General features: G+C 42.4%; 1 protein-coding gene across 1 annotated transcript in view; it reads left to right on the forward strand.

Annotated features, from left to right (window-relative positions):
- malrd1 (MAM and LDL receptor class A domain containing 1) overlaps window positions 1-5,825 on the forward strand; it is a 92,553-nt gene extending 86,728 nt beyond the window's left edge. Inside the window, exons 37-40 of the mRNA XM_029254858.1 lie at window positions 401-467; window positions 4,602-4,693; window positions 5,501-5,600; window positions 5,714-5,825. Of these exons, the coding sequence (XP_029110691.1) occupies window positions 401-467; window positions 4,602-4,693; window positions 5,501-5,600; window positions 5,714-5,825 (371 nt within the window). The remainder of the gene's footprint in view (window positions 1-400; window positions 468-4,601; window positions 4,694-5,500; window positions 5,601-5,713) is intronic.
- The last annotated feature ends 6,888 nt before the right edge of the window (window positions 5,826-12,713 follow it).

Consider the following 12,713-nt stretch of genomic DNA (forward strand, 5'->3'; position numbering starts at 1 on the left):
CAGGTTGACTTTTCCTCGTAAAGGTTTACATAGTTGAAAATTGTACTGGACAGGGATAATGTTAAAAAAAAACTTTAATTACCCCTTTAATTAGGTTGATTAAAGTTAAGGGGCAGTTACTTTTTTACAGACATGGTCACACATTCCATATCTTCCACACCAAGGAAATTGCATAACAATACTACTGTCACTTCTACTCTCTAGGGCTCTATTCATATACTACGAGAACTGAGAAAAAGATTTGATGAAATTTAATGTCGAAAGCAGAAAAAATGGAAACCGGGGATATATTTTTCACGACACTGCACACATTCACATATGCACACCCATCACCCACTCAGACGGGAGACTTCTATTGGCTGTAAATGACCATCTGTTTGCTGTCTGATTACTTTGATAGAGTGTCCCCCGGGATACTGCATGAATGGAGGGATCTGCCATTTGAAGAAGTTGGGACCTTTGTGTAGGTGAGTAATTATCTCTTACAAGGTGAAGGGCAGCATGTAGTGTGGTGATTAAAAGTACAGTGTCAAAACATTGCAGATTCATAGCCTGGTAAAAGCACTGCTCTGAATTCAGTAAGTGTGCGACTGAACGAACTGATTAAGATGTCATATTTCAGGGTGAGAAGAGCTCAGATGAGTGGGATATTTTGGTGAAAATAAAAGTGCTTCACAGCTGCCCAGTCAGGACACAGAGGTGACCCCTGGCCTATGCTCGAATGTGCGGGAATTTTCTGAGCTCATCAGAACTAGACAGGAAACCGACAACTCATGTCCCCAAGAGGCAAACTGACTAATAGAATCTTTTTTGACTTTTCTTTGCTTTGGAATTGCTGTGTCGTAATGGGGTGGATTACTGTACACTTAGTGACCTTAGCGAAGGCCTCGTGTCGCTCTCCAATGCCCTGTAGGTCCAACGTGGCCTGTGAAGTCGAAAGAAACCTCCTCTTGTTTGAATGCCGTACCTCGTAGAATCAGCCGCGGACCCCTTCCATGGGGTTCCCGTTGGTTGTTGCGTCAGCATATCCTACGTTTGAACGCCAAAAGCCCGGTCCATTCAGACGTGAAGCTCTGACGCCATTGTGTGTTAAATTGTTCATCCACTGTACAGGAAGCTTTGGGCCTTGAACTTTCACCATCTGAAGGGAATACCGCACAGTCTCTGTTGCACACATAGGTCAATGGTTCATTGTTTTTTATGATATGGAATTTGTGCTATTTTCAGACATATTTAAAATAAATCCAAAGATGTTTATGTATATAAAAATTAAATGAGTCATTAGTATTTATTTTACATGATTATTGTGAGCAGAGGGCTGTAGATCCTAAAATCTGGTTTTTTATTTATAATGGTAATGCTTTCTCTTTAAAGTACCATTTACATTTATTCACTTAGCAGATGCTTTTCTCCAAAGTGTCTTACAATGTTAAGGTTACAATTATTTATGCGTTTATACAGCTGGGTAATTTTCCTGGAGCAATTTAGAGTAGGTACCTTGCTCAAGGGTACTACATCTAGAAGTGGGAATCAAACCTGCAACATTTGGATCCAAAGACAGTAACGCCAACCACTATGCTACCAGCTGTCCCATCCGTTTAGTTATTTGCACACTTATACAACAGGGTAGTTTTCACTATATCAGCTGAGGGTAAGTACCTTAATTAAGTGCACCACAGTAGAAGGGGATCTGAACCTGGGTCTTTTGAGTGGGAGGTAACGACTCTAACGTCTACACTACCTGCTGACTTGTTGCATCTGCTTCTCCTTTGAAAAATGAGCCTCGGGAGCTCTGGGCAAAGGGCTCTCCCATCACCTGCCCAAGGCACAAACTGACGTGGAGACATTTTATGTAGCTATTACCATCTCTTTGGGGAGGTTGTACACAGGACACAGAAATGAGGCAAATGCTCTGGGGAGACTGTACTTTGACACCTTCAGCAGCCATTTGGCTGTTCAGCCATACAGATCCAGACAGTGCTGTTCGCTACTTGATCCCTCCAAACCACCCACAGCTAATTATACATGGAGTCAGTGGATGATGGGTCAGAGACAAGGTCTTAAGAGTTGTCAGCAATGGATCCTGTAGTCAAAGGTGGCTGTAGTGTAATTTAATATGCTTTTCCTTGTTACAACATTCAAATGGTTTTAATTTTAGGGTTTATAATTATCATATCATTGCATAATTATCTCCATGAAGTAGATATTAAAATGATTTGTTCCCAGGTGAGTGAAGCTTTACATTCAGTTTTAAAGGGGCTTGCTACAGTCATCATGCTATATTGCGGCAACATCCGGAGTTCAAAACTTGCTTAGTTTGGTTTTTTGTAAAGTATTCGGTTTTTTAAAAGTTTACTTTGGATATAACCCAAGCGTCTTTTTAGGATTTATAGGGTACACGTCTGTTGATATGTAAGGTTAATCTAGTAAAGTTATATGACTAGCACCGATATTTACTGTGAATCTCATTCATTTGTGTTGTGTGGGAATCTCACACTGAAATGTTGAGCATGTCCTCCAAGGTTTTTGGGGCGTTAAGTGTGTCTTCTTCTTTCTCTTCAAGTGAGATGTTGCTGAGGCTTTACCCCTTGTGATTATGTAGCATGCACTTTGGACAAATATCACAGTGGCTTGACAGAGAGAGATTTTGAGGGGTCCAAGTATGGGTCTTTGGAACTCCACACAGGGAAATTCTCAATGCTGTCAATCTCTTATGCTTCTCTTTTTCTCAAGCCGCAGGTTAGGTAACTGACATGTTAAGAAGTTAGTTAACTGAACCTATTGTAAATATGAAACTCAATATCAAGATGTTAGCAAGTAGTGTACTGGTTAAGGACACAGACTTTCGGTTCATGCTTATAGCTTCATTTATATATTTGTCTGGTGCTTTTCTCTAAAGTAACTTACAATATTAAGGGTGCAGTTATTTACCCATTTATACAGCACAGTAATTTTACTGGAGCAAATGTGGGTAAGTACTTTGTTCAAGGGTACTAGAGCTAGAGATCAAACCTGCAACCTTTAGAGCCACAGGAAGTAGTTCTAACCACTATGCTACCAACTGTCGGATATAATGGAGAACTACTCTCTGCTAGGGGGGGCGCGGTGGCGTAGTGGGTTGGAAAGGGTCCTGTTTTCCAGTGGGTCTAGGGTTCAAGTCCCGCTTGGGGTGCTTTGTGACGGACTGGCGTCCCGTCCTGGGTGTGTCCCCTCCCCTTCCGGCCTTACGCCCTGTGTTGCCGGGTAGGCTCCGGTTCCTCACGACCCCGTATGGGACAAGTGGTTCAGAAAGTGTGTGTGTGTGTGTGTGTGTGTGTGTGTGTGTGTGTACACACTCTCTGCTACTACAGTAATGCCCTTGGTGCTTACCCCAAATTGCTCTGGTAAAACACACACTGGTCTAAATGGGTCAGACACTGCAAGTAGTTTTTGTTAAAAGCTTCAGTTAGTTTCTGAATTAGTAATGTAACACGATATAACATTCTTCGGCGACAACGTGAAGGACTTAGGACAGCTCTGAAATGTTGTCGCACAGCAGAGCAAAACAGCTTTCACCGCAACCGAATTTGGTGTTAGACCATCTGGAGTGTTATCATTGACAGTTCACTGGCGCCAGTATGGGAGAGAGGCTATTAGTCATATTTTATAGGATTTGACATTAGCAATAGAAACCACTGCAATCTGATGGCAACTCCCACCCTGTTTGTTTCAGGCTCTGATTTTATGTGGGTTTTTTCTCTCTGGGATCTGTGACAAAACACGAAAGACGCCCTTTAATCATCGACCCTGTCGATCGTCTCAGGATCAGCGACGCCTGCACAGACAACGGCGATGGAATCATCTGAGAATATTGGCTTAATTAAATACTTTTTTTTTGCCAAAGACAGACCTCCGTGGTGTGTGTGGCACATGACCGTTGTTGGCGTGTCCAGAGCCATGTGCGGCTTTTAAATGCAGCATTTTTTATATATTCAACATGTCATCTTGTATGGTGTGTCTTCTATTCCCTTCTTCTTCTGTCTACTCTTCAAACATCTTCTTCCATTCAAATACGGTTGATTTATTCTAGTATCGAACGATATAACTTCATCGATTTATGTATGTGGATTACATCTGTGCTCACTCACTCAGTTTCACTGCATTCTGGATTTTTTTCTTTTGGTTCTGTGTCTGTTGTTATTACTTTGCATGTTGATTCATGTCTCTCTGTGCCATTTTTAATATTCCTTACTAATCACCAGGCAAAAATGAATTGCATTGAATGTATTCGCTGATAACGTGTTTTAACTCGGCTGGTTAGAACATCAGTTGGTTGGTGTACACCTACTTTTGCAACTGGAAAATTTACTGTCTTTCATAGTGAATTTGCTCTTAGGATTTAAACCTTTTCAATACAAGTCTATCTGTTTATTTGCTTATTTATCAAGGTTTGAACTGATTCCATTCTGGTCAGGAGCCCAGTTCCTTGATCATCTGGCCACCTGTGTTTACACACAACGGCAATAAATCCTGTGATGGTGCCGAGCCTGCAGTCTAGTGCCTTTGACAGGAAGCACATGGATGAGTGATCACCCATAACACTGGGGTTTCGCCCTCCACAGGTGCGCTCCGGGCTGGGTAGGCAATCGCTGCCATGTGAGGGAGAAGCCCCAACCCCCCGTGTCTCCAACAGGGCCTACGGGCAGGGGGCCAGGTAAGGCGTAACGTTCAATCCGCTCCCTTGGACTACTAACAGAGACAAACGACCGTGCTGGTGTGTGACGCTCAAAGACTTCGCTGTGTTGCGAGTCACATTAACAGCTGCTGAATGACTGCAGACGAACCGTTTAGCCAAACAAACGGCAAACAACAGCTGACGGAAGTGGGATTTATCACCTGAAACAAGCCGAGGTTGCCCCCTGAATTTATGTGTGCTTGCACCACCTTATTTTACTATTTATTCAATCTCTGCTTCACTTATTTCAATACCAGATGCACTGTTGCAAGGATACTTGCAGAGTTCACTCTTTTTTTTTTTGCCTTTCCCATTTATTCGGCGCTGTAGGTGAATGAGCTGGATGCCAAGCTGAGCACTTAGTCTCTCTTGGAAGTTGAGCATTCAGTCATGAGACTCTATACCAGTTCGTGCCTCGTGGCCGGAACATGGAGGCACGTGTTTTGGGGGGTTCGTGCCATACATTAATTTTGGTTATATTGTAGCTCGAACATTATCTGACTTTCCTAGAAAGAGCAATTTATGGGGTTATCTTATTTTTTACTGAGAAATCTGTTCTTCAGGGTCTCAATTATCTGTAGCTCCTCACTACTGCAAACTTCTGCAGTCATGTCATCTGTATTTTACCTGAAACTTGGAATTCATAGTACAAATGTTTTTTTTTGAGGGGGGGAAAGATTTTTTGGGCAGTTTTGTGCACAGTTTGTCTCCGTTCCGTGTTGTTGAAATAAAAATATTGCTGGAAAAAAACAATCCATACCAAGTGGTGACGTTGGCTGTGGGCAGATGCTGTGTTAACCAGCCTGGTGGCAGGGCTGGTCCTGCTGGTGGCCGGAGTGATTGTTATCGTCCTCCTCCTGTACCACAGGAAGCTTCGTCCGTGCAGGTGAGTTCACAGTATAATAGATATTGGAGTATATGTTTCTCTTACTTTTTTCATACACATTGCCAATAGTTACCATTTTAACACTGTTGTGTTTGTTTTTGTTGGCTGGACAGTGACTCTGATGGAATGGATGTGGCAATTATGGGTAACCCAGAGCTACACCTTTTTGGTCGCAAGGTGAGAGTATTTTTCATTTCAGGTATTAACATGTCAGGGGTTCCATGATGAATCCCGCAGCTTGTCTTACATCCCTTCTCTAATGTAGTGTCACTGTATAATTTTAGCAAGAGCAATTTCCATATTTTTCAATTTGTTCAGTACATGTTGACATATGCATATTGCTTTTTTATATGTTCTGTGATAAATTACTCTCTCCAAATGTCTAAGGTAACCTTTTTTTGAAAATGTCATTTTACAGATTTTCTTCCTCCTGTTGCGTTGCATTATTCATGTGACATTGTTTACCATTTTCACCTGTTTATACGGCTATATATTTAAGAAAAATAAATCAGGGTTTCCCTAAAAGGGAAGACACCGAATTCTCAACTTGGGAAGTGAAATCTCAACCTCTGAAACACAGATTCAGCCCAAAGGCAGTTGTATGTTTTCTGTTATAATAAGGCACACGGTGGGATCATAAATCCACCTAGAAAACCTTCAAAACAGGTGTGTGAGTAGGACCTAGCACAATAGGTTCAGCCTCGTGTGAAATAAACTTAAAATCACATGTAAACTGAGTGTATAACTTCCTTTTGATATTGGCAGTAATAATCAGTTTCAATTCTTAAGTGTACAATAAATTAGTTGACCTCCAGTAGAATGGAGTGACCAACTTCCATTATTATTGTTGATGATGATGATGATGAAACCAATAATAATAAATGTATTTATTTAGTTGATGCCTTTGTCCTGGTCCCTCCACAGGCCAAGCACTCCACAATATTTTTGTTAATTAAAAATCAAGCATGGAGGTTTAACCTTCTTGTACATTTCTATTTTATCTTCAGCTCCCCAGGATTGACATAGCCCCCATCAGCGTGTACCCCTGGAAGAGCAACGCAGAGGTAAGGATCAAACTGATCTTAGATCAGCCTGCACTCGGCCGATTGGTGTGTGATCCTCATTCAGCAGGGTCTCCATCCTCCCCGTAGCTTTTATTGTATCTCACTCTGCTTCAGAATCACCACACAGAGCAAAATCCTTGACAGAATGAACTTTGGTCTAACAGCACTGACTGAATTGCCGTGTGGGTGTTTAGCCAGAGGTAGGAAATGAGGACCATGGATAAAAAAGCATCACATCTCATTGCTTACATGACTCTTAAATCTATATTCATGGCATGAATATACATATCCTTATATACATGGCATAGTATTGCAGGAGAGCCAGTTATGGATTTCTGAAGGTTTAGGAAGGGCGATTTGATCATCCTGGAGATCTGTAAGGACCATACTGACATATACATATATATATATATATATATATATGTATGTGACATATATGGGGTGGAATGGTGTTGCCATGTGGTGTCACGTTATGTTTAAATGTGTGTTTTACTTTGACATGTGCCATTTGTGGCAGCACAGCAAGGAGTAAACACACCCACTCTAAACCCTGAGTACCAATTTCCATAAGGAGAATTACTGTCAATCCCATGTCTAATTTCTATTAATCTTCTGCATAGTCAGGGCAAGGAGTGAGCAAAAGGATTTTTTCTTGTGCGGTGAGAATGAGAATAAAAATATGTTCATCTTTGTTTTAATTCCTCCTTGCACTTTGTGGATTTCTGTTCAGTTCTGTTTTATTGTGGTTTCTTCAGCCCTGATGGATATGCAGTCATAGGTCCCTCAGCAAGCAGGTTACATAAAATATAAATATTGAAAAATGTGTATGACTCATTTAGTCAGTCTTGACCATAGATGCGTATTTTTTGGCATTTACAGTATAAACACATCCTGTGGCACTTTAAAACCCGTGGGGTCATTGGTTAAGGGCCTACTCTGGTTGTGTCCTCCCCAGGTCCGGAATCCAGACTGGACTGACGCCCCGCTCTCATTCGCCAATCCTCTATACCCATTTCCAGGTGGCGCCACTGAGTTCAACAAGGGGAGCTCCCAGGCCTAGTTAAGGAACCAGAGCAATGGCCATTGCAGTCATGTGACATTGTTTGCATTGCCATACCGCATGCGAATGTTTATCTGCACATGTGCAAGATGATGACCCCTTGACTCTCTGTTTAAGAACATGGAAGATGACAAATCAAATCCTCTCCTCTTAGGAAAGGGATTTTTTCTCACACTAAGCTAAAGGTTTAATTTATAGATTTTTTTCTGTATAATGATCAACATGTATGAGAGTAAAGAATCCATGCACTGACTTCTTGACACTACACCTGATTGTGGCAAATCATGTGTATGTAGGAATTTACGTTATACTCGGCTTTAAACATTGCCTCTGATTATTATTATTATTACTTTTTGTTTATTTTAGGTGTTATTTTTTGCTAAACTCTGGAGGTTTAAATATTCAAAGCAGCTTGATAGTATTTCATCAAATTTTTTTTTCCACAGTTCTGTGCCATCCTCTGACCTGTTATCCTCGGCTTTGATTTCAGTAGTAAGAGTGGCTCTCAGGCTGGATAATGCTCTCAGGAGTGCAGATGATTAAAGCGGTGCTGAATATTAGCACATGGAGTCTGTGAATGCTGCCCCATTGCCTCATTTGACCAAATAGACAGTGAATCTAGCATTTCCACACAAATACCAATGATCTGTCTCCTGTTACAGCTCTCTCTCGTGTGAACATCACCCTGAAACTGCACTGGCTTGCATTTTTGTGCCCCGTTTCCAAATACAGACAGGGTAGAAGCAAAAATCCCAACTATTTTTAATGCAGTTTGAACCAAGCAGGCCAGTGGTCTTGCTCCCACCATGATCCAGATAGGACGCATCCAGATGAGGGTTGCTTGAGCGTGATTGGCCACATGCTGTTACACCATCCCATCAACCTCCAAATCTAGGCCAGAATCTAGTTCCACACCTCATCTGTTTTCTTGAGAAATTATTATATGGATTTGGTTTTTTGTTCTATAAAATTATTTAAATTGGAGCAACTGTGACCAAGCAGGTTCAAGGCCACCGGGGATTTTGCTGTTGAACCCATTAGAAAGATGGTTAACAGAAATTCCTTCATTAAAACTATTCAGCCGTAAAATAAACTAAGTGTTTAATTTGCTTTGCTTGAAAGTGTCTTAAGGAAATTAGCAATGTAACATACAGGATGTGTTTCATATGTTAAATTTGCAACATTATACCCACACACCAGATGCAGTGTAGAGAGAAAACTCTTTAAGATTTTGTGAAATTGAAATGATTGCAGCTGGAGCTGCAGCCAGTTCATCGATGAGCAGTTGATGAGTACTATTTAGAGACCACACTTTGGTCAAGAGAAAATACAACTGTGCCACAATTTCTATTAGCTCCATCTTGCAGGAGGTTAAAAACTCAAAAAACTCAGCAATTTTAGAGATCCTGAAATATCTTTTCTCATTCTCTTTTTTATAGCCAAACAATAGGACATCTGCACCACTGGCAACAAATCAGTAAAGTACCCCAATGCCAATTTCACGCTACCATCGCAGCCCTGATAGAAATACATTTTTCAAAAGCAGAGCGCTTTCTGCAGTCGGCAACATCCTCCTTCGCACTGCTTTATAGCAGCTGCAGGTTTCCGAGGGAGGGGGTGGCGCCTGGGAAGGGCCACGCATCACCTCAGCTAACCATCGCAGCTGTCCGTGTGACTGCCGTCAGCATGAATCAGTTTGGAAAACCAGTCATCATTCCCATGCTGTTTTTACTTAACACAATGCTTGTTTAAGGACATGCCAATCATTCTGATGCAGGTGAATTTATTACACCTACTCACTGGGAGCACATCTGCCTCTATAGTCTTATTAGGACCCAGTCATTAAGTGTGTGTTTACTGAAACTGGGGATGTTTAGTTCCTAATAATAGTGCTTCTTGAAAAACTGCCTGGACTTTTAGTATGAAAATGCTGCTATCATTTTTAGCACAAAAGGAGGAATATGGTTGTATAGGATTTCAGGAACTGACCTTGGCGACTAGAAGTTTTAGGGTCAAAACTAGGAAATAGATGTGCATTTGCATCAGCAGAAATGTGCATCCATATAAATGGATAAAAGTAAAAAATTAGAGAGCTGTGTAAGTTGTTTTGGATAAACGTGTGTGCAGCCCAAATAAATAAATTATAGCAATGGTTATATGATGGTATTTGGCATGCTTACTTCTGCGGGCTGTGGGTTGGCTCAGATGGATGTGTGAACTGCACTGGGTGGGGTGCCATGGGGGTGCAGATGAATAGATCCTGTTACTCTTCAGTCCTGCTCATTGGCATAGATGAACTTAGTGTGTCACAACATGTGTTTGTGATAAATGTCTTTTTTTTTCATGCTTCATTTTGCCTAGCTGAAATGTTTGGTCTACCATGAAGGAACACTCCCACGGTCTGAATGGGAAGAACCGTTGAGGAATCTCATCTCAGAGGAGATCTTGTAGGTGGTGTGCAGCAGTTTGAGATTTAACGTTGATGGCCCTGGGAAGAAGGAGGGGTGCAGTGGCACAGTGGGTTGGACCAAGTCCTGCTCTCTGGTGGGTCTGGGGTTCGAGTCCCACTTGGGGTGCCTTGCGGCAGACTGGCGTCCTGTCCTGGGTGTGTCCCCTCCCCCTCCAGCCTTACGCCCTGAGTTGCTGGGTTAGGCTCCGTGACCCCGTATGGGATGAGCGGTTCTGAAGATGTGTGTGTCTCTGCGAAGAAGTGGACTTTCATTAATTAATCCATTGCTCTTGTTGTGCAGTTAGTGTTTATGACTAATATTCATGCTGGCATTCAGTTTTTGTCAGTCTTCCTATTGGGAATATGTGTTCTGTGTTCTTCTGTTTGACCATTTTTAAGAGACACGTGTTATTGTGCCTCTTGTGTCTAGCATTGTGTCTTTCTTCTGTTTCAGCACTCCTGCTTGAAACCAGACTTTCCTATCCCCAAAAATCACAAATTCTGCACCTTGTGGAGTGGAAGTTAGTCCTATTGATATGTCAGTCATAATGTGAAATATTTAGGTGTAAACAGTGAAGATTTGTAAGATGAACGGAGGGTGAGCACATGCGTTATGGGTGTGTGGTGCCCACTGCCCACTGTGGAGGTGGCAGTGTAATGTTGAGGGGCTGCTTTGCTGTCACAAAGTTGGTGATCTTTAACAAGTTCATGGCAGTCTCAAACAGGATGGCTATCAAACTGTCCATCCAAGAAGGGAAGTCAAAGATCCCGCAGACTAATGACCTGGATGTAAAACACTATCAATTATGAAAAACTCTTTAAAGCAAGCGTACCCGAACTTTTGACTGGTTCTGTAACTGCAAGACAACTGCAGTTCTACTGTTTTAATTCAGTTTAATTACATTAATCAAGAGAATCACAACTGGGCCTCCCCCTCTTACCCAGCAACCTTCAGTTACACGTCTCCTGAACCACAGTGTAAAATTCTGTTCTATCACTAACATTGATTTTAACCTGACTTCCATAGGTGCTTCATAGGTTATATTAATTGGTGAGGCCTCCATCATTTTGTTGATTCAGTACTCTGTAATATAATACAAAAGCCTGCCTTCAGCTGCTCCAGATCAGTAAAAACAACTCAGCGTGTTTGTCAGTGTTTACTGTTCACCTGCCATTTTCTGGCCTCACTAAACAAAGCAAACCTATTTTCCTTTTATGCATCTGCCTTCACGTGACACGCGACTGGCAGAAAAAGCATGGCTGCTATGCTTTTTCTCATTTTTTTGGTCCCCAAAGCAGCCCATCGGTCTCTGGAAGCCTCAGCATTCACAGCTCCTCGCTGAGTTAGCAGGAGTGCTGTTAGCGGCCAGCTAGCGCTGCTGAGTCTTTGTTCCCTCCGGCCACCCCATACAGCAGTGCCCGTGGTGCCTTTTGGAAAGAGCATTGTTTCCTCACTTGTGTTATAGATGTAAGAAAATGAATGGCTTTGTTTTGCCCCAACACGAACTGCCTGTGGCGCAACTCGGTGCTCAGCGGTGTCGTGTTTAGCTGTCATCCACCGGCAGCTTTAGCGGCCAGTGCTGCGATGTTTTATTTGATGATAAGAAAAAAGACTAAAGCTGCAGCATTGCACATTTGTTCCACTAAGAACTCAGCCCTCAATTTTTAAATTGACCTCTTTTCGATTCATACTAATAATAATAACTCAAAATGTCATACAAGGGGATGCTTGGTTAACGCTAACGGAATCGCACGCCGCCCCATCACTTTACACATAAAGTTCTCCTAAGGTCAGTTGGCTTTAGTGGCGGCTTGGGTGCCCCACAGAGGATGCCTTTTAGAGAGGGATTCTCAGGCCGGGAACCGACGGCTCTGCAGGCAGCAACGCAACATGGAGCAGCTGCACAGCACTGACCGCCGGGCTCCTTCCATGCACAGCAAAGGCCAAATCTGTTTCCTACCGCATGGTCTAGGGGAACCTTCCAGAGTCTGCAGAGTGGAGCCTCACAGCCCACTGTCTCCCATGAGGAGGTTTCTATTCCATTACTGATTAAGTGAAAGTGGGACAGCGATGCAGCCCCACGTAGATGGAAAGGGTCCAGATGTGAGTGGGAGTGCGTCCAGGACGTCAAACTCGTAGAAGATGTGGTCACAGAGGTCACAGCGTGTTGGGAGGGAAACGTAATGACTTTTCAACTCACCCCTGGGGCCACTCATTCTACACCCAGATGGCCCTGTTTCTTGTTAATATATTGATTAATGATGTTTATAGTTTTTGTACAGTGCTGAGTTTCTTCTTGCAATGATAAGTGTTGTAAATATGTCACATTATTATTACCCCAGATTTATTGGATCAAAAGCTAGGTCATGTTAGTTTGAACAGGTGCAACAAGCTTACTGCCTAAGAGCTAAGCTATCACCCACCACAACTTGAGACTGTGGGTAAAATTCCACCTGTGTGAGCGGGAGCCTGTTGGTGTATAGTGTTGAGTACTCTGCGGTACCGGGCACATATATATGCAAGCTTAGTAGGAAGGTGA

This window comes from Scleropages formosus, chromosome 9 (assembly GCF_900964775.1).
Source record: "Scleropages formosus chromosome 9, fSclFor1.1, whole genome shotgun sequence".
Taxonomy (NCBI): Eukaryota; Metazoa; Chordata; class Actinopteri; order Osteoglossiformes; family Osteoglossidae; genus Scleropages; species Scleropages formosus.